Raw genomic sequence first — 22924 nt, 5'->3', positions numbered from 1 at the left:
GCACATCTTTTATGATGAAACTGTTTGATTTTGATACAATTTTGTGTAGTGCAGCCTCTATCAATTCATTGTACTACTCATAAACAAGCAGATGGATTAAATATACTAAAAAACAAAACAAAACAAAACAAAAACATCAAAAAACACGCACACACTTAATTGGATATCTTGGGCCTTTTTTGTTACTGGGTGGGAAGGAGCAAAGCCTTCTTTTTACTAATGTTCATTTGTGTTTTAATGTTTAAAAAATGTAAGAGTAGAATCAACCACAGATTTATGGTTATGCCTCTTTGGCTATATATCATTGAAGGTTTACCACAAGTATTATTTTCTATTAGAATTTTAAGAACATGTGAAAAGTTATCTGTATCAATACAATATAGAGGAAACAACCATATTCTCAAAAATGTGTATGTTATTTTCATGAGCAAATATTATCCAAATTAAATAAGCTACCCAACTGTCAAATTTCAGAGGGAAGGTGGGCGTAGGTGAGTGGGAAGGTATCAACCAAAAAACTTGTCTGCACATTTTCATAACCCATGGACACAGACAATAGGGTGGTGAAGGCCTGGGTTAGAGGGGGTGGACTAGAAGGGGTCAATGAGGGAAAGGGGGGGAACATATGTAATACTTTCAACAATAAAAATTTTTTAAAAAGAAAAAATAAAGCATAAGAATAAAAATTTTTAAAAAGAAGCTACCCAAAAATTTACCTCTTCACAACTAGCAACACATGGTGTGCACCTTTTTCTTGAGCTGAAAACATTAACCCCTTCAATTTAGATTTTGTAAAAGCATACTAAAAATAACCATCTGTATTTTTATTATTATTTATATTATTATACATTTTAAATGAAGGGTGATCTTAAAAGAAGTAAAATAGGATGATGAATGTATTAAACAGTTTCTTTACTTCTCTTAGATTGACCTTCAAGATTTCACTTTTTCTACATACCTAGATGAATTACAAAGGTCTTATCAAATAAATCTACCGAAATTGTTTCACCTATAAAATTTATTCTAGAAATAGAAAAATGAAAAAGGAGCACTTGTTTTCCATTTGACTTATGTTGCATATTTATAAGAGATTGACTTCTTTACTATAAAGACTTAAAATAAATCACAATTTGACTGAAATTTCTAGCCTTTATGATTTAAATAACAAAATGAAGCAAATTGGAAGATAAAATAAATTTTAAATTCAGAAATATTAATTACAGTGTTACTTTTTACATGTGTCTATTCCTAAAGTGAAGACTCATAATTTCATCCAGCTTCACTTGGACAGTAGCTAGACAGAAGCAAGGAAAATAAATGCATAAAACTGAAATTGTTATACATGTGAGAAAATGCCTAATTTACACGTAAGTATAATCCAGCATATATAAACTATATACATGCATATACAGCGTATATACATATATAATAGTACAATATATATGTATACACACACACATACATGATTGTTATTGCTCCTATTACTTTTAAAAGGCCTATAGTATATTAAACAGGATACTTATATGGTGAAATTAGTGATAGCTATTTATGCTCTGTTCACCTGAAGTTTCATAGTTAAGGATTTTGAGCTAAATATAAATTATAGCTCAAATAACCTAAAATGGAGTACTCTTTTATTACCATTTCCTCTCATATTGTTTTGACTCCTTACAGTCAGGTGTCACATACTGTGAAGCATCTCATTAGTGTGTTCTTTGTCATGGCCATTTTGCAAAAATGCAACATTTGTTGGCCTACACAACATAACTTCCAAAGGATAGGACTGTATGAACAATTAATTTGCACTAAACTAATCAAAATAATGTGTTTCAGTAGTTAAAGTCCTTATCTTCTGCAATTGCATTATCAATGTTCATAATGCTAAGCACAAATATTATTTTCAAATATCAATGGTTTACAACTAACATTTCTAGGTTAAAAAAAACTTTTTAAATTCAGTCATTAAACTTTTTCTTGTGATTTCTCTCTAAACTTTTATTTAAAATATGGTTGTCATCATCATCATATTTTTAGTATTTTGCAATTAGATGAAATAATATTGCTTTTAAAATAAAAAAAACATAAAAGCATCCACATAAATAAAACTGTATATGTCAAAACTATTACTGAATCAGACCAATTTCACTTTCAATCATATTTCACTCACCATCTCATAGTAAAAGGGACACTACAATACATTTTATTTTAAATATTATTACTAAAATTTATAATAAAATAGCAATGAAATACTACAAATATCCACTTGATCTAGGTCTGCTTCATTCGAATTGACCATCACTATGAAGTGAATAGCAATGTGCATTTTTCTCAAAAATAAGCACTTTACTACAGCAAAAAAAAAAAAAAAGAAAGAAGTTCTAATAGTAGTACCTATAATACCCATGGTACTTTAAGAAAATATATCTGGTATTATGAACTAAAGTTAAGTAATTCTAATACACAACAAAAATAAGTGACCTAGCCAAGGGGTAGAAAACTCCATGGATGCAAAAAAAAATATCTTCTTTAATACAAAATTTCATTCTCATATAAATTTATTTTCACTAAATAAATTTATTTCTCACTCAAGGGTAAAATTATTACCTATATTTAAGTCAGTCTTACTTTCTGTATTTAATAAATAAAATATAAACATTATAATTATCAAGGTATATTGTAATTTAATATGGTTTATGGATACTCATTTCTCAAATGTCAAAAGCACCAGGATCATTAGGGATTGCACTTTAACCTGATTTGTAGAATTTACCATGTTATGAATGTGTGCAGTTATTAAGAAAATGATGAATATTGTCAGAAGTACCTAGCTTTGCACTTTGTTTTTTATTATGCACATGCTTTCTACTATCCACTAAAATATTTAATTAAGAGGAATGGAGACATGATAAATCACTAGTTTGGAGGGGCTCCATAGATCAGGTTTGAAAACACTTAAAGTTTAGTACTGACTTTCTGTGCCTTGGGAAAAGACTTTAAGTGAAGAAAGAAGAAGTGTTTAAAAAGAATGAAGAATGAGGATAGCGAAATAACTATGAAAAAGCTGACTTATGGGAAAGTGAAAAGGAAAGGAAAAGAATTTTAAAAGAACAATAACACCTATTTAACAGTGGGTCTGATTCTCTTGCACAAGCAGCGCTGCATTTCAATATTGTATGTAGAGAAACAGTGAATCCTGCCGGTGGGCTTCTCTTCATCTGAAGTAATTCCAAAATATACCTCAAATAATGAAGGACAAAAGGTGAAGGTACAATGTGCCAAATGCAAAGTAGCCCTGAAAAATTGCTTTTTTTTATATTGATATACTTGTGTGTTTTTATTTTATTTTATGCATACCTATGTTGATATCCATATATAACTAATCGAAAGATATATAAATATATCATAGACATTTATGGGGATTTCTTTTTAAAGTACAATGCCTTAGTTTTGTATCAGTTACACAGCTTTAGAAGCTGCTAGTCTTCTTTCGTATGGGAAAAAATGGGATGTAAGGCATCAGTGACTTGTGAATTACATTCAACACATAACGATAATTTCTACTAAGGGCAGCTTGAGGAAACACTAGCAGAGATCGCGGGGGTCAACGCACAATTCTGCAGCTCAGGGTCTATGACTCTCTGGAGCTCTGCTGCCCTCTAATGGCACAATGAGATAAGTGCCTCCCGAGCTCCGTATGGTATTCTTTCTTAAATAACATACTGGCACCTTAAAAATCCGATTTTCTTTGGTTTCGCTCACATGTAAATGGATCGTAACTTGGATTATTGTCAGATTAATTTAGAAACATCATTTTTGTGTCATAAAGGATGAAAAACTCATCCAACGTCCTTTATCTTAGTTCAAGCATGACTGGGGCCAGTTGCAGTATGTGGTTGGCAAAACCAGTAGCTAAACTTTCACAAATAACAGGATTCTGACAAATTGGCTCCAAGGCCTTAGACTTTTTTATTGGGATGTGTGCGTGTGTGTGTAACTTTAGTGCACGTTTTTTTATAAGAATAGCAATTTTTCTTTTCCTTTTTGTCCTTTATTCTCTTAAGATGCCTGGATCCTTGATTTACTCTCTTAAGATGCCTGGATCCTCCTCTTATTTAATTCTATACGTCTTAGCAACATGGTTACCTTATTTTTCCCAATTACATCCTGCCTAGAAAAAGTGGTGCATTGTTGGGGTACTAAGTTTGAAATATATAATCCAAGAGACAAGAAGCAAATGGTATAAATCAGATTTTTTAAAGTCCCAATTGTATCCTGGTATGGGATGGGGTGGGAGCAGGGTATAAGATTTATCAACATCACAGTGCATCAAACTTGTTAATAAACTAGCTTTCTGTATAACAAGGAAAAGAAAGATTTTTTTAAATGTGATCATGAAAGGCATGGCATAGCTGGAATTTAAGGTTCAAGCTTTGTATCCTCTATATATAATGTATTATGTTTTTCAAAAACTTTTTATTAGGAAAGCTATACCGGACGCGTAATCACTATACAATGATTAAACATTACCTTTACAATTTATAACTGAAATTACAGAATAAATATATGCACATTTCTTTTGAACCTGTGTGTGAGAGAAAACATTAAAAGTGCTTCCTACAAAGCTGTTAGTGATATATACCAGTTGCTTTTTTGTTTTTTTAATATTATATATATTTATATAAGAAAGTGCAGATGTTCTCCAAAATATCTTGGCATCAGGATGAAGTGTCACAAAGAGGATGCTCATCCCTAGGTGTGCGCCTCGGGCTGGGAAACCACCGGGCCTCCACTGCCCTGGGATCCAGCCTAGAATAGGACTTTTCCTGGGTGGTAGGAAAGATGTTGTGAGCTATACACTAGGGCTGAGGGGAAGGTAGAGCTATGGAGAGGAGGCAAATGGATCAAACCCGAAATAATTACATTGACTTGAATGGGAGTGGTATCGGGGTGCGTGTGTGTGTATGTGTGTGTGTGTGTGTGTGTGTGTGTGTGTGTGTGCCTGTGTACCTGCACCAGAAGCAAGAGGGTGCAGGTGGCAGGTTTAGGGACCCGTGGGCAGGGCTTGGTGATTGGCCTATGGGTATGTGTGGGAGAGAAAGAAGAGTGGGTGAGAACATTCGAGCAAGACCCGCCCCCTCCCTCCCCGGCTTGCAGTTTCCAGGCATGCAGCAAACTGCATTGGTAATACATGTACAGGGTCTGTGCCATGACGGGAAGGGGAAAGGGAGCCACGGATGTCAATTTGTTTTCTCCGCTCCCTGTTGAACAGAACTCAATTGGGGGGGGGGGGGGGGGGGGCTACTGAAAATCAAAAGATACATTGAATTTCACTTCATTAGGATCAATACAACGATCCCCAATATACCTTATACATGGCACAGTCAAAGTCTCAAGTTTCAGTATAAAAAAAATAATGATAACATTTGCTGGCAAAAGTCTGCGAAGGCACTTCATTGATTAATGATCTCCGGATGGCCCTCCCTCCCCATGGCATCGGGGAGGGGAGCGCATACAGCTTGTATTTTCTAGTTTCCATGCGGTGTGGGTTCCGTTCGGGGCAGGAACGTCTGTGAGAATGGATTGATTGGGAACCGTGGAAAGGGAACAGGGGATATATATTTCTTTCCTTTTCCTTTTCTTTTGGGAAAAAAAAAAAAACAAACAAAAACAAAGTAGTAATTTATTTGTATTTTTCTGTTAGAACCTATATGCTGTCTTCTCCAGGACTTCGAGGTAATCCGGCTTGGTTTGAAGTTTGGCCCTTAACTCGAGGTAATCATTTTTGGGGGTTTGGTGGTCTGTGAAGCCCTTTCCAGCCGAGAAGAGAAGGGTTTCTTTCAGCCTGGCATCCTGCTGTAAGTCTGGGTATTGCATGCCAGGGGCGTGGACGTGCAGTTCCTTTAACTTGGGCACCGTGCCGTAGAGGCAGTCCACGAAGCCCACCGTGCAGGGGGCTGGCTGCGGCCTCTCCCGGTCTAGGAGCAGACTGCCTCCCCCGCAGCCTCCCCCGGGGGGGAACAGCACCACCCCGCCATTCTTCTCGTGGTGGCGGAACCCAGCCAAGTCTGCCCCAGGTCCTGCAACGACCCCCGACACCCCCCCGACGGCTGGGTGGTGGGGGTGCGGGTGGTGATGGTTCCCCGTCACTATGGTGTTGAGCTGGGAGCTGGACACGGCCAGGGCCCACTCCTTCTCCTTCTCCAGCAAGGTCCGGTAGTTGCTGGGGTTCTCCTTGGGGGGCTCGGCAAACTGCTCGCTCCCCAGGAGCACCTCGCCCATGGCCGGCGGCTGCTGTGTCCCGGGACCCCCGCGTTCTGCGCTCCCTGCCTCCTGCCCTGATGCCACGGCCGCCGCTTCCTCCTCCTCCCGAGGCTTGTAGATGGGGTTGTTGCACATCTGGGTCACGGGGTGGGGGATGTACTCGTAGACGTGGCCCACCGGGGGGGCCTTCTCTGGGGAGGAGAGAGGGGGTCGGCCCCCGCCCCCGCTCCCACCTCCCCCGCCCCCGCCGTCCTCGAAAAGCCGGTGGCATTGCATCTGGATCCCCGTGAGGTCCACGCCCTCCTGCCTCTTGCTTCGAAAGGGCAGCTTCTTCCTCCGCCGGCGGAGCACATAGGCAAAGAGGCCCGCAGCCACGAAGACGGCGGAGAAAAACAGGACCAGCAGGCTGAGGATCAACACAGAAAGCGGCACCGGGCCCCCCGGGGGAGAGAACTCATAGGGCGATGCACTCGTCGGCCCCCCCGGAAGGTGGGGCTCCCCAGGCTGGGCCGGGGAGGCTCCGGCTGGTGCCGTGTGCATCATCTCGGGACAGAGCACTTCCAGCTCAATGGTGCGCACGTCCCGGTGGGTGAGGTTCTCAGGGCTCCTGCACAGCACATCCCCCACCACACTGACGGAGCTGATGGTTTCGATCCACTGCTTGAAGGGGACCAGGTCACAGGTGCAGTCCCAAGGGTTCTCATTGAGGTCTATCTGGACGATGGCATTCAAGTGTTCGAGAACACCAGCCACGGGAAGGTAGAGGAAGTAGTTTTTCCTCAAGTTGAGCCGGGCCAGGGATGTGCCTGCAAAGGCATCCGTGGGCAGAGTCCTCAACAAGTTATTGTTGAGGAATAGCAGCTTCAAGTTGGGCATGAGGCTGAAGGCTGCAGGCTGGATCTCCCGGATGACGTTGAACTCGAAGTACAAGTAGTGCAAACTCTGTAGGCCTCGGAACATGCCTGGTGTCAGTTTCTCGATATCGTTGCCATTGAGAAAGAGGCTCTTTAGGTTGGGCAGGTTGATGAAGGCCCCATCCTGGACGTAAGAAATACGATTGTTCCCCAGATGCAAGAGATCCAATGAAGAGAAATTCCAAAAATCGGAACGGTATATTTTCTGAATCAGATTGCTACTCAGGTAGAGTTTCTTGGCATTCAGCGGCCTTGGAAGAAGTTCAGAAATGTTATTAAATCCTCGCTCTTTGCAGTTGACAGTCAAGCCAAGGTCATTGATGTGCAAATTACAGGTACACCCAGTAGGGCAGATAATAGGAATGGGTGGTCTGGTCTGGTAAGGAGCAATGGGAGGTTGGTTTGGACCAGGATAGAAAGCTTGGGATGTGGAGGGCGGCCTTGGTGTCCGGGGCTGTTTGGTGGGCTTGGGCTGCTTATTTGAGGACTTGTATTCAACGGAAGAAGCGGTAAAATGGACAGACGACAGCATGGAGGAAGGCTTCGTTGGCCATGCATGCTCCTTGTTTGATGACAAGTGGGGAATCCCCAGACTGGCCTCCACCTCAGAGTCGGACAACAAGGGACAGAGTTCTGTCTTCCGGATTTCTCGCAGGTCCTTCCCGTGGAAGTGGAAGGGGGTCTCACAGGTGATGTCTCCCACCAGGGCAGTGTAAGGGATGCGCTCCAGCCAGCTCTTCAGCTGCACGATCTCACACGTACAGTTCCAGGGATTTTCCTCCAGCTGGAGCTCCATCAGGCTCCTGCCGATGTGGTCGAGCATCCCTCGATAAAAAAGGACCTTCAGCCTGTTCCCACGGAGGTCCAGATGCGTTAAGGAGACAGCCTTAAATAAATTGGTTGGAAGCATGGGGATGAGATTATCATTTAAAATCAGAACTCTCAGTTTGCTGAGGTTCCGAAATGCACCACTCTCGATGCGTTTAATTACGTTGTAATCTGCTTGCAGATATTCGAGACTCTCCAAGCCAAGAAAAGTGTCATTTCTGAAGACGTCTAGTTTGTTCTCATGTAGATACAGCCTCTTTAAAATCTTAAGACCATTGAAAGCTCCTGTTTGAATGTCCTGCAAGGCATTGTTCCCAAGGTTAATGGACACAGCATTATTCAAATGAAGAAAACTGTTGGTGTACAATTTCCTCATGGAATTCCTCTGCAGATATAGTTTAAAAGGTCTGGACCAGAACTCGGTAATCTGGCTAATATTTGTAAATCCTTTACTGTCACAATGTATGTGAAAGAGGCTTTCTTTGACTTCACAGTAGCATGGATCAAAACAGGGCTCATCTATCTCCTCTGAGTCCTCTATCAGGGGAATCGGGGTAGTCCAGCCCAGAGCGATTGTGCTTAGAAGAATAATCCACAGCATCTTCCCTCTGTGGAGCAGCTCCGCTATGGAAGGTTTCATCATTCGTGGTGGATTACAAAACTGCAACAGAAATAAAGATGCAGATTTTTAGCTGTTAGTCATACGCACTGTTCTAATTGACTCCTACATCGGGGCTTTTTAGTAAGAGTGAAGTAAAAGCCTCCGCAGTTGTGGAACTGACACTCAAAAGGACCTAGCAACATGCCTACTTTGCCCTATATTTTAAACTTAGGAAACAGAAATATTGTATCATGTGATGACGTTACCGAGCCATACTTGGTAAGGGGTATGTTATACAAAAGAAGCCTTCATTGTCACTGATAGCAAGTAAGGGGACTGGTGAGTGATGCATTTAAATATAGGCAGATTCAGTAATAATGGCAATATTTTGGCCATTACACCTGCTTGCCTGTTAAAACTCACATTGGCCTCAGAGGTGCCCGTTATAGATCTGATTGGAACTCGTATGGGGGAAAAAGTTCTTTAAATTATAGTTTTCTACTCATGAAAAGACATGTTATTAAAGAGCATGAGAGTGTATGAGCTCATTGCCCCATCTGATTGGAAGTCTGATGGGAAAAAAAAAAATGTTCTTTAAATTATAGGTTTCTTCTCATGAAAATACACGATGAAAATAAAAGTTATTAGATTGAAGAGTATGATAAAGTATGAGCTCATTGCCCAACTATCCGATGTTGGGAAGTATAAAATGATTGATATCTCAGGAAAACGTCAGATTTCTCCTAAGAAATGATCACATCATGCTCATCATGTCTGCTCAGTAACACACTGTACCTCCACTCCCTTTGCCCAAACACAGATTATTGATGTGTCCTCTAATTAAGTATTTTCTATATACGTGCATCATTTGGCTAAACGTTTTAGCAGTGATTATCCTTTCTAAAGAACAAGTCCATGCACTTGTCAGAGCTAAAGAGAATGACAGTGAAAGGGTGCTGGACCTGGGAGTGTCTGTATTAACAGCTCATCTGTGCCTTCATGATCAACTCAAGAACCCTGTCAAAAGCTGAAACTGGAACGGCAGGTGGCTGTTTAGAGTAGTTAAAGGCAAGAAAGAGGGGAAACTTGACACATACCTGCTGATAAATGATCTATCACATGAGATACATTTCAAGGAAACATATCATTCTTTTTCAATCGGAAGAAGCAAATACAGTGCTAATAATAAATACAGAGCATCCCCCATGGCTTTTTTCCCCTTGCCTAATGTCATCAGTATATGAAAATGCATACATACATAAATTATAATAATGCAGCTTTATTACATTGCCCTTTAGGAGTCACTGAACTGTCCATCGAAATTGAGGGGTTGTTTTTAATCAATAAAAATAAACTGGAGTTTTTCGCATATAATTTTCTCTCCACACTTGGATACATGCATTAAGGAAATATTCAGCCAACCCTCTAACTTAAAGCATAATGTTTTAATTTATAGGGGGAGTGAAAAGAATAAATCTTCGCGGTCAACTTGCACAGAATGTACACAGCTGTAAGGAGAGGAGAACCAGTGAGAAAGCAAAGAGGAATCTGCCTCAGGCGTTCAATACTCAATTTTTAGAAACAATTAAATGAAAAAGAGGGGGGTGGAGAGAGAAGGCAGATGAGACTACATTGCAGTATCAGTTAGTCTCCCTTATAAAATATTAAAATCTACTTAAGTTCTTTCTTCACCATTGTTATTTTTTACTTTAAAGGTTTTATTTTATTTTTGAGGTCCCTGAGATTTAGGTAAACAAGACTCCGTATGTCTTTGATTTACCTATTTTGTAGAATATATATAGACATTGGGGGTAGGAGAAGAAAGGCTTGAGTTTAAGGATTCTCTCTCTCCCTCTCCCTCCTTTCCTTGTGCTGAAGCTGAAGCAAAGGGGTATAGATGGGGTGGGGGATAGACTAAGATAAAAAAAGGCAAAGGCAGCCAGCTGGAGACGTGCTGGGAATGCAATGGGCCTTTCAATGGGCTCCTGTTGGATGCAGAACTGCCACTTGGCACACTCAGTGGAGGAGGGAGGAGAAGGGGCTGCTGCAGGCTTCCAGCTTCGCTGTTGCTGCTGCCGCCGCTGCAGAGGCTGCTTTCTCTGGGTACCAGCAGCTCATCACTGAATCGGGCACTGGGAGGAAGGCAGGGGGGAAGGCAGGCTCAGTGACAGTGCTGACCCTCACACTTCTCTCTCGTTGGCTCCCCCACCCCCTTCAATATGTGCTGTAACCCTGGAACCGGCTTTCCACGTCATGAAAATGAGCTCCAAGACAGGGATGCGCTTAGCATAGGGTCAGGCGTGAGCACTAGGAAGCCCAGACTAAAGTGTGTGTGTGTGTGTGTGTGTGTGTGTGTGTGTGTGTGTGTGTGTGTGTTTAAGCAGAGAGAAAAGAAGTGGAGGGATCAAGATAAATTGTCAAAATAAGAAACAGAAGGAAGAAGGACCAACCTACCAGGAAACATTCCTTTGGTGGGAAAGGTGGCGATGCTAGGGGGGAGAGCTGTCGGCATTTTTCCCCCTTTTTCTTTTCTGAACTCTCAAGGAAACTATCGCCTGAGTGGTTCACTCCTCCCGTTCCCAAAGCTCCTTTCTCCGGTGGAGGCAGGCTCAAAACTATGACTATCTTTCAGAATTATCCTTTTCACAGCACAGACACCTCTCTGCAAAGACAGGGATAAAGGAAAATCCAGGTCTCCGAAACAGAAGAGCTGAATCGAGCTAATTCTGCTTGGGTGTCCCGAAAATAAGAGCTCGGGCATGCGAGCGACTTGGACAGAGTTTGTCCTGCATTTTGCTTCGATCTCTTTGCACCAGGAATCCTTCTATTGTGCTGCAGCTCAAAACCTCTGATTGTCCCTGGATTCAACAGCCATGTGCTTCCTTCTACCTTTTTACAAGCAGAGAGAAACCCATGTTCTGGAAGGAGGCAAAGAACACTTCGGTAACAATGACACATTTCACTTGCTTCCACTGGGAAAGACCTCGCGGGGATGGGGGGGGTGGAGGGGAGCAGTATACATATTTGGTCCAACTATTTTGGGAAAGTGGATGGTAGAGAGTCATGAGGTGGGGGAGATGGAGGGAAGACGTCGCAGTATTGAGGGGCTACCAGATTACAGTTCACAGGAACCCTGTGTGAGGAATCTTTTACAGCTCAACTGACAGTTCTACAGTCCTCTCTGCTGGGGAACAAAATGCCTCTTAGTGGAGAAACTGGGTAGGGGCAAATGTGCACCAAGCAAGTCCACTTAGCTAGTGGAAACTGCATCCATCATGGATGCACACCTCCTACTCCCCCCCCCACACACACACACACCAATCCTGTCACCAACTCATGGGGAAGGGAGGGACTCTGGTGGCTAAAATCCTCAACTGAACGATTGAACCTCAATTGCCCAAGGGCTCAAAGTTAGGCAGTAGAGGTGCCTTTCCCTTAAAGTTCTTTTTACAAAACCAAATGTTAAAGAAAAACATAGTGTATGTGTCAATGTCTTATATCCTAATATATATATATATATATATATATATATATATATATATATATATATATTACCAGTAAATATATATATATTACCAGTAAATCCCCCAAGTCAACAACATGTCCCTTTACTGTCAGTCATAGTACATGTGCCTGATATTTTGCATTCAAAAATGCAAGTGCCCTTTGCTCCACAGAAGCTGAGATTGGAAGCAGCCATCAGAAACCAAGTAAGCAGGTGGGTAGGGTTCTGTACTCCACCACGTCCTTAATCTTCCAGAACCACCCTATTTCTCAGGGAGCTCTCAGGCCAACCCCGACAGCCTGAGCTCAGAACCAGAGCGATCCCATCTCCATCACCAGCTGCCAACCTCCCCCTCCCACGCACGCGCGCGCGCGCACACACACACACACACACACACACAAACACACACACACATACACCACCTTTTGTACCCAACGTGCAGAGGCGGTAACTGTCTCACGGATTTTAAGGCAACCCATGATGCTATGGAATCCATGGGTAACCTGGAGACTTCCATTGGCATCCCCGGGATGGTAAAGGGCCCTCTCGGCCATCATTCTATCCTGAACTACATACAGCCCCCCAGATTCTTGATTAGGGCCCCGTCCTAAAGGACGTGTCACCCATGTCCTTTCCTTGATCTCAGTATAGCGTGTCTGGGCGGTAGGAAGAGCTCCAAAAGTTGGGATGAAGCGGGGGGGGGGGGGGGTGGATCTCTGGGTTTGTCCGTTTCCTGCTGGGAGCGCCCGGCATCATTTGTCCACGGGGAGGACAAGAAGCCCTTTCTCCCCAGTGGACCCGTTTCCTCCCTCTCCCTCCCCTTTGCCTGGTCCCCGAGCCCACTCGTTGCCACACATGCACAATTAACTATTCCAATATGGAAGCAAAACTATCTCCCCCCGGAACATCATTAAAATGCTGCATCATTCATTTTCTGAAGAGCGCGGAGCCTTCTGCCCATCAGTTCTCTCATCAACCAGGCGAAAGACACAATGGGTCTGTTTAGAAATGGAAAACGATTAAGCAGCCCGAGCCTCTTCCTTCCTTCTCTCTCTTACCACCAGAGCGAGCGATCCGCTGGGGGAGGGGCGGAGGCTCCGCTCCTCCACCTGCCCTATTTGATGGAGTTACTCACGATTTCCTCCTCCGGCAGAGGGTCCGCGGTCCCGCCGGTCTCCCGCACCTCTCCTCCGCCCGGCGTCCTGACCGCTAAACGAGCCGGCTCAGAAAAGCCCACAGACCCCTAGCACCTGTGAGCGTACCGGAGCCCCCGCGGCCAAACTCTCCGTGGGCTCTGCCGTGCACATCCTACGTCCAAGACCGCCCGCTTTCAATTAGGCAAAGTGGGGGAGGATGGCGGCCGGTACCTAGCGGGGCAGAGCGCGCACGACCTCCGCGGCGCGCTGCGCTCCCAGGGACTTCCCCGCGGGCGCCGCCAACTCTCGGGAAGGCGGCGTTGGATCCATCGCGCCGGAGCCTCGCCGCCTCTCCTCCTCCGGCCGCCAACTTTCAGAAAGGCCCGCGAATCAGGCTGGTCATCCGAAGTGCTCCCACCTTGCAGACTTGCGGGGAAATGGTCGCCGCACACCAACGGGAGAGCGGGGCGCTCACCTAGCGCGGCGAGGCCGGTGGCGGGGAGCCGGCGACCTGGGCTCTGCTCGCCCCGGGTGGCGGGCGGGCGGGCGGGCGGGCGGAGCGAGTGTCCCAGAACCCGGGGTTCCTTTTCAATGGAAAAGCTCGGAGCCCTCGGTTCGGCGGTGAGCTGCGCGGTCCCGGAGAGCCCTGGCTTGGTGTCTGGGTCTCCCTCTCGTCTGCTTCCTGAAAGGTTGTCGCTCCCGGCGCGATCCCTGCCCGAGGCCTCCTTCCATGGGAGACGGGACTAGCCCTCGCCTCCGCCGGGTGTCTTTGCTCCGGATTCTCTGGGTCCGTGGGAGTGGGGTGGGGTGGCGTGGAGAGGAGAGGAGAGGAGAGGGTGGGAGGGGCAGGCAGGATGCAGGAAGGGGGCGACCAGATCCCAGATCCCAGCATTGGCCAGACGGCGAAGGGGGTGGGGGGTGGGGAGGAAGGCGAGAGGAAGAGGATACAAATACCACAGTATGGCTGCACACACACATGGCACTTGGAACTGGGGGATCTCGGGCCAAGCACCAAGGTGCGGCGATACTGTGGGCGGACAGCGGGCCCCCTGACAGCTCACCATTCGAACACCCTCACTTCTCCAACGGGGTGGGGTGGGGGGGATGGAGGGGGAAGGGCGGGGAAGGGGACCGCGGAACGTTTCAGGCCAAGGAGACGCTCGCGCCGGCAGCCTCTGTGAAGACTGACCTGCTTTAAAAGTGCCACTTTAATGGCCTCGGAAATCACTGAAATCGGATGACACGTTACTTACCGACGTCTGCACCCAAACTGGGAGCGCCGGGTCGGGGGTTAGGAAGCAATATGCGAAACGCCAGGCTGGAACCCGAATGCAGATCCATCGGCCGCCCCCAAATCGCGCACGCAGGCAGAGGCGCTGGGGAGCCCCCAGATCAGCCCATCGCCGGAGCCTCCGCCAGCTTGTCCCCCGCCCCCCTCCCCTCACTCGCACCCCCGGCCCCTCCTCCGCGCCAACTGTGTAAATCAGTCGCCGCAGTCCTCTCGCCGCGGATCGCAGGCAAATCCCTGCTTAGGAAGCAAGGAAGCAAGTGATTCTCCTCTCTCTCTCTCTCTCTCTCTCTCTCTCTCTCTCTCTCTCTCTCTCATCGGTCACAAGCTGGCAGCTCTACAAAGAGAAACCCTGTAAAACTGAATGACAGGAAGTCAGCATTCTGTATCTGTGGATTGATTTCAACTTTATTTGCAAAGGAGGGATGGCTGTTTGGAAAATTACAGCCCAGGCCCGAGGAGGGGCGGGCGGGGGGATCAGATTAAGAGACTCTGCGCGGTCTGGCGAGCAGCATCGCTGACCGCCCCCTAGAAGCTGGCTCCCAGGGATTGGCAGGAGCCCCCCACTCGCGTGACACATGGGTGACAGTTTGGAAGTACACATGTGTCCTCCTCTGTTTACACTTGCTAAGAGAGAGGACAAGAAAACTGTGGTGTGAGGGGAGGTGGATGGGGCATTTGCTGGAGAGATGCTGGAAAATTCAATCAAGGCGCTCCAACAATGATTGCACCTACGTGGAAGTATTAGTACAACCTCACATACCCACTGGAGGCGACCATGACCCCCCACTGCAGTTAGACTAACGCAGTCATTTAATGCTCCATTCAACCTGCAGTGTAAACCGACGCAGTTCTTTTTAATAGATCCCTTTCGTCGGCGACTGTGCTGGAGAAAAGGCCGCCTCCCACTGACTCCCCAAACTGAACAGGAGGTAGTCTGGGGAGTCATCTCTGTGTCTCTTGCTGTTCCTTCCTGAAGTGAATGCAATAAATTGTCCACGACAAGCGGAGTTGTGTAGTTACCGTAATTGTCGACATAAAATGAACTCGACCTTATTTTAAGAAGCTTTCAAAGGAGCTCTAACTCAGCCCTTGCAAAGGAACAGTGCTCTCTGCTAGTTTACCTGTGAAAACCTTTGAGAAACAGGCCTGGTGGCATGATTTTAGCACTTATTTTATAGGTTTCCTATATGCCATGTTATTCTATATTGGTACTCGATGTTATATACATAAAATGCCACAAGTCTAGTGGCCATATTATCTTTATTAAAAGAGAGGAAAGGATAGGACTGGTCACTTAAAACCAAGGGACTGTGGAATTTGGAGGATGTGTGTGTGTGTGTGTGTGTGTATATACCAAATTCAGTATGGCAGCTATGTGGTTATGCCTAAAGTTTGAGTATAGAGTTTAGATTGCTTTTTTAAAAAAAAAAAATAATAACATGTTATAATGTTTCCATTTTTTTATTCCAAATATTCAGTGTTCTTTAAGATTATTTAGATTAACAAGGTATCTACAGGAACCAAGAAAGTTAGAAAAGCACTGTGATATCAAAACCTATTTTTTTTAAAAAAAATACAGCTTTTACAATCTAGCGGCATGAAGTCCAAACCTCTCTTCAGTATTTCCTTGTGAATAAATGCCTCCATGTGAATTTTACAGGTATGAAGGCATGTGTATGAAAAGGACAATTTGTTTTGGGTCTGCAAGTTGCGTTTTAAAGAGGTGTGTCCAGGAAAGGTTGCGAAAAAGGCCCATTCCGATAACAAATGAGTCTGATTTAGGGGAACCAAACTATATCAGTGGGCTGATGAGTCATGGAGATGTTTCTGGCCTTTTCAGGGAGTTGCCTCATTGGAGGAGAATCACTCCGAGTACGCCATATTCTGCGTGGGCAAGTGTGAAATCACACACATGCTCCTGAGCCTCACGGCTAGAGGATATTAGAGCAACCCTGGAAGAAACCATGCGACCTCAGTCCCAAAATAGCTGAATCTCCTCAACTTTGGGGGACTATTTTTATTTGCTTGGATTCTCAAGGTTATTTGTTGATGAGAGAGCTCTGAATATGTTAATAGATTTACTCTGAGCAGATGTTGTTTGACCTGACAGGACTGGGGAGCTATAGAAGATTAAGTATCTAAGACGGGTTGTTAGTGTTGAAAGTGAGTTCTTCCAACACAAATCTTTCAGGCCAGATAAAAATGTTGTGGGGTAAGTGATTGGGATGGACCTTTGGGCGATTCCATGTTGTGACTTTTTAGTGCATTCTGCAAAGGTATTTATGTACATGACCATCATTTTATTTTACGCAAATGTAATTCACATTGTGAAAAAGAAGAACTCTCATAAAAAAGAAACACGTTCCTTTTTTTAGCGTGTGTGTCAGTTTTTAGAGAGAGAAGAAGGGAGAGGGATAGAGATAGAAATATCATCAATCAGTTGCCTCTTGTGCACCCCCTACTGGGGATTGAGCCCACAACCCAGGCATGTGGCCTGACTGGGAATTTAACAGTAACCTCTTGGTTCCTGGGTCAATGCTCAATCACTCAGCCACACCAGCCAGTCAAAAACTGTTCTTTGTTGATGATGCAAAATGGATAAAATGAATACAGAGAAATAACATACAGAATGTACTTTTCAGTTCAACAAAAATATGTTTAAATTGCTGATTGACATATGTATATATTTAGTTACAACTACTTTACAGTATTTCACAACTGTTTAAAATGACTGTCGTTTTCCAGACAGGGACAATGGTGTTAAAGCAAATCAAGTAGGCATGTACATATATTGTGTGTATGTGTCTAGCATATATTTTACCCATTCTGATTTAAGTAAAGTAAATAAATGTAGCTTTAGAAAGATTTAATGCTGATTTAAGTGGTACTAGAGAATTTGGTGAACAATGGAGGATTTACACAAGAAAGTTCCAAATTTTGTTGCAATTTATGATGATATACAGCATGTCAAAGTTATCTATATATTGTATTCATCTGTTTTTAACTATTATGCAAGCATTCATGAAGCCTACCTCTTTCTTTCTTTGTCTATTCCAGATAATTTTTTAGGCCAATAAACTATGTGCTTGGTAATTATCAAAAAACTAACTGTATCCTTATTTGATTTACTTTTGATGCTACTATTAAAATAATTGCAAATATAGTTACTGCCATTTTATAAATGGGGATTTTGTCTGTAAAAATAATTAAAAATATGATAAAACAAAAATTATTTTTTTAGCTTTTTTCAGTTTTGGAAATTGTTAGTATTTTTTGAAAGAATTCAAAAGATTGAACAATTTAAACTCAGTACTAAATCTATCTATATATATAAAAAGCCAGTGACCGGAGCGCAGTAATGACCAGAATGACCAGTTGCTATGATGCCCACTGCAGCCAGCGAACCTGCCTGATCGGGGGTGTGGCCGGCTGGCCAACCTCCTGCAGCCCCTCCCCCCAGCTAGCTCCTCCCCGGATCGGCCCCACACACACCAATTGGGTGTGGGGCTGGCTGGCCAATCTTCCCTGGCCCCTGCCCTGGCCACTGACCCCCAATCAGCCCCCCCACCCCAATAGGGGGCGGAGCCCACTGGCCAATCACCTCGGCTCCTTCCCCCAGCTACCCCAGCCCTGATTGGACCCCGATTGGTATGGGCCAGCTGTCCAACCTCCCGCTGTCTCCTCCTCCCAACAGGCCCGGCCCTGATCCACCCTGATTGAGGCAGGGCCCGTGGACCCCACCCATGCATGAATTTATGCACTGGGCCTCTAGATATACATAAATGTTTATGTGGGATGTTTCTATGTCTCCATGGAAGAAACATGTTTGAAACATTTTATGTCATGTTGTAAAAATTCCAAAGCAATTGATAAAACTTTGTTTTTTTTTAAAGTGTCATAAAATTTAATGGACCAACATAGATTTGTGGTTGGTAAATATGATAAAATTACAAGATATTCAATTAGATATTGGTCTTTCCTATCCTCTTTCACTAAAATATTTAGGAGCACATTATAGGCATCTGCTTAATGATACCACGGTTTATTTTTGAAGTAAATATGTGTTTTAATCTCAAAAATTAAGTGAACTATTTTAGGACTCCCAACATTAATCTATTCAATATGAACAAAGTTTTCATCTAGATTAAGTATAGAAAGTTATTGCTTCTTTTTTAGGAGATTTTGTAAAATTATGTGGAATTCATATATTGTAAACGTTAGGATTAAAACTTCTGAGAAGACAAAAAGAAAGCCTTAAAATGACAAAGATATGGAGAAATTTTAAAAACATGTATTTGTTTAAATGGATTAAACTGTTGAATAATACATCAGGAAATAAATGATAGGCAGAAATGTAGTGGAAAGGTGTAAATCACATGTTTTAGCGATGAAGATAGTTTTAAAGTATATAATGAGAGAAGGGAGTAAGAATTATTTAGTAACATCAGAGAATCTTAGCATCAGGAGGGACTTGAAAGGTTATCTAGTCTGACCAATTATGTGATATTCAAATCCTGACTTCACAATCCCTTGCCAAGTTGTTATCCAGACTAAGCTTTAATTGCCTGTGATGTGGAGCTTAGTACATTTTGGGGCAGCTCATTTTATTTCGGGACAATCTAATTGAGAGATAAAAAAAATTAATCAAACTGGGGGGGGGGGTTTCTTTTTCTTCCTACTAATTTGTTTTAGTTACCCCTTGAAGATTTGTTTAAAAATATAAGGTAATAAACTTCCTACTTATTTGAGTTAGGTTTATATATATTCATGCAGAGAAACTCACCTGGCAGGTAGAAATGCAGAATCAATCTTCAAGAGATGAGTTCGTGCTAGCCAAGAAGTCACTTAAGTTGATAACTGAAACCATGAAACTCATAATTTGTTGTAACTACTAAAGTGACAAAATGTTAGACGGTATTAAAATGCTTGCAAGTTATTACTGAAATATTAAAAATATTTTATCTGTTTTTCATGGAAGTCCCTTTGGAGCTACATGGGAAGTTCTATGAGTGTCCTCTTAATCCACTAATTTAAAATCGCCTACAACTATTCATTCATAGAAGAATAGTGCATTGGAATCAGCTAAAGAACCCAGAAAGCCTAAACAATACATGCAGATATTCATAAGTCAAATCAAACTTCTCTTGGTCTCTGCATTTTTTAAAGCTACTTGAGAACATGAATATGCAGTGAATATTTTAAAATGAGGCTGATATAAAGCCTGATGAAAAAAAATTTCCCAGCAAGTATGGGACAAGATAAAAGGTTTTAATATGATTGTGTGCTGGAATTTATAGAAAATGAAAATCTTACATACAACCATGCGTTTTAAGGATAGAACGAGAATATTATGATACACTGAATGTATATCAGAAAGTTAGCAATACCCAGAGTGACTTAAATCCAAAAAAAGTAAAGTTTTCTTGAATTTGCCTGCCTTTCCTATATCACTACACTGAGATACTAAAGCATACACATTTTTTTTAGCTTTTACATTCACTCTAAATCGCTCTCTGCATTTCTATGTTGTTCAACAATTAATGTTTAGTGATTTCCATATCTGTAAGCCTGTCTTTTTAATACTGAAATTAGTGTTTTGTGGGTTTTCTTTTTCATATTTGGTTATCTAAAGGTAAATTCATGATTCCATGGGTTCCACATTTTTCTCATCATATCCAACAAAACAGACAGTTCACAGATGAATAATCTGAATTGTCTTTCCTTTGATGATAGTGTTTTTAAGAATTTGGTGAATGGGAAAATTTATTACAAATGTTATTTTTACCAAATATTTTAAATAACAAGAAAAAAATAAATCTGTGGCATAGCTAAGATACCATTCATTGTCTTTTAATGTAAAAATTATCAAGTAATGTAGAGCCTATATTGCTATAAATATATTCCTTTCTAGAAAGCTTCACCAAAAATATAAATAAAAGATAAAGATATTTGTATATTTTTCAGATGTGTTTTAATGTTGTACTCTTAAAATTTTCAAAGGATAATCTGACCTAAAATGAATCTTATTTTTTGTTTTAGTTGGAAATTTTCATTGAAAGGGTAGTGGTGAAATGTTTCATGAGATTTAGACAGTGACAGAGGGTTTGCTAACTTCCCCTGCCTCCCATTTTGAAACACTTTATGATTGATTTTGTAATATTTCATTTGAAATGCCATAAAAAGTAGCCCAAATATGCCTACATATATACAAATGATACATGTGTGTCTCTGTATGTGTGTGTGTTAGGAGGATAGAAAATTGGAAATTAATGGATTCCTTATAAAATCTTACATTGTGTTGTCTCTGAAATTGCTTTGTCTCTAAAAAGGGAGACATACCTAGTTTCAAAGATTCTATAGTATAACCAAATAGTTATCCATAAGATATTAGAATTGACATATATTGTAAATATCTTTTTATTGATATTGGATGATAATGTTCATTGAGTTAAATACTTTTGGAACACTAATTTTACACAGGATCAGAAAGATAGTCTTTAGGAACTGACATTTTTCTATGGGCTTAAAATTAAATACCCCCAAAAAACAACTCTGGTAAATAATTTAATAGGCTGGCATCAACTCCCCATGTGCAAGCACTTCTTATCATTTATTCAAAGCTAACCTGCTTTTTTAATACTAATTTTATCTTATACCAAAATATATAAAAATACAAAATATCCAATTCTTGAATAGTTTTAATATTCCTTAGAGTCTTCGGCAATCTATTTTAAGAAAAGGGAGATTTTAAAAATGATTTACATTGTAATCTCATGAAAATTCAAGGACTGAGACAAGTACAGCCAGACTTCCTGGGAAACATAATTGGAAATTAGGCCACACTTTGTGTCTCTCAGGGTCCACATGGCCCGCAGTCACCTCCCTCACTTCCCATCTGTTCTCTACAGCAGCAAGAATGGTTCTTAAAAACATAAATCTGATGTTATCATATAATATTCCTTCCAATCTCTTTAGGTAAAAGCTAACCTTCTGAAACAGGTTCACAAGCCCTGTGTGATCTTCCGGCTTATTCTAGATCTAATTTCATACCCAATCACGTGCTCTCTTGATCCCACTATCCCAGGCATATCCCTCCACCTTGCTACCTTTAACTCACCAAAACACCTATGACAGCTCCTTTGCACCTACTATGCACTTTTTCCTGAACATCCTTTCTACATCTATCAGCATGGGTGATGCCTTTACTACATTCAGGTTTCTATTAGAAGAACACATGGTCACAGAGGCTTCCCTGACCATGCTACCCTAGTAACAATTCCCCCATTACTTTTAAACTTCATAACTGCTTTGTTTTTATTCCTACAGTTTTGTCACCTAATGAAATATAGTTTGTTCACTGTGCATATTTACTGTCTATCTCCCAATACAAGAATAAGCTTCATGAAAACAGGGACTTTGCCTTATTCGTTGTGACATCTCTGGCACCTAGAACAGTGGCCGATACATAATAGGAACTCCATACAAACGTACTGAAGGAATCAAATGAGGAGATGCTCTCTCTAAACTCTGCTTCTCTTTGAGTCTGCACCGTTTTTCTTTCTTTCTGCTAAGCTGATTTCTTTGCATCGGATAGCACGCAGCTCAGGACTGCGATGTGGCCTTTAGCTGCAGTATTCTCCACTAACTGGCGACTTCTCTCTTTTACTTTTGGTCAGATTCCTGAAAATCTAATTGGGCAGGCTTATTTTTCCAGTAAGGCCACAAAAACCATACATTTCTGGCTAGTCTCTGGATGTACTCTTTTTGGTCAGGTATATTCTCCTGGTCTGATAAGGCTGAGCCACTTCACTGCATGGATGATTAGGTGTGAAGAGCTCTGGGCAGGCAGCCAGACAGCACGAACCTGTCTAGTACATAAAGCCATTGCAGCCACCTTGACACCAATGTTCTTTATTTTTCCAGGCCCTGCTCATGAGTATGACATCACTCCTCAATGCAACGTATCTACCTTCAGCCTCCTGATCAAATGACTTCTCTAACTTTTCTTTCTTATGTTTCTTTATTAGATATAACTACGCATCTACAAAAATTCTCTGATAAATGTATCTATGTCTCTGCCTTGATCCTAAGGGCAACCAAATGCCCTTGCAATGCCATTTTCCCCAGGCTGTTCCGCTGGTGCCTTTGAATGGCAACAAATAAATCCTATGTGCTTTTTCAGAGATCCAGTTGTAGAGAAACCTTAAGGTGAGCCCCAATGTGTCACACCTTTGCATAATCCCCTCTTCTTTAGTTTAATGTGGGAGGAATCTGTGACTTGCTTCTACCCAATAGGCAATGGCAAAGGTGAAGGAATTTTGCAGATATAATCAAATTTCTAAATTAGTTGATTTGCATTAATCAAAAGGGAGATTTTTCTGGGTCAGC

General features: G+C 42.3%; 1 protein-coding gene across 2 annotated transcripts; it reads right to left on the bottom strand.

Moving 5' to 3' along the window:
- Positions 1–5299: 5299 nt before the first annotated feature.
- On the bottom strand, positions 5300–14623 carry SLITRK3 (SLIT and NTRK like family member 3). 2 transcript variants are annotated; one of them, XM_036352931.1, is made up of 2 exons: positions 14499–14623; positions 5300–8664 (listed from the first exon to the last, which is right to left on the bottom strand). In XM_036352931.1, exon 2 carries the CDS (start codon positions 8644–8646, stop codon positions 5698–5700), a length of 2949 nt encoding a protein of 982 aa, XP_036208824.1. In that variant the 5' UTR covers positions 8647–8664; positions 14499–14623; the 3' UTR covers positions 5300–5697. The 2 variants fall into 2 exon arrangements, with proteins under 2 accessions (XP_036208824.1, XP_036208825.1); XM_036352932.1 differs by lacking the exon at positions 14499–14623 and adding an exon at positions 13245–13669.
- Positions 14624–22924: the final 8301 nt, after the last annotated feature.

This window comes from Myotis myotis, unplaced genomic scaffold, assembly GCF_014108235.1.
Source record: "Myotis myotis isolate mMyoMyo1 unplaced genomic scaffold, mMyoMyo1.p scaffold_m19_p_2, whole genome shotgun sequence".
Classification (NCBI taxonomy): Eukaryota; Metazoa; Chordata; class Mammalia; order Chiroptera; family Vespertilionidae; genus Myotis; species Myotis myotis.
Note: the sequence above shows the minus strand (reverse complement) of the source record. Positions and strands in the feature narration are given on the sequence as shown.

What these genes read in the sequence shown, in the direction of transcription:
- SLITRK3 (XM_036352931.1), bottom strand. Translation starts at nt 8,646, where the DNA reads ATGATGAAACCTTCCATAGCGGAGCTGCTCCACAGAGGGAAGATGCTG.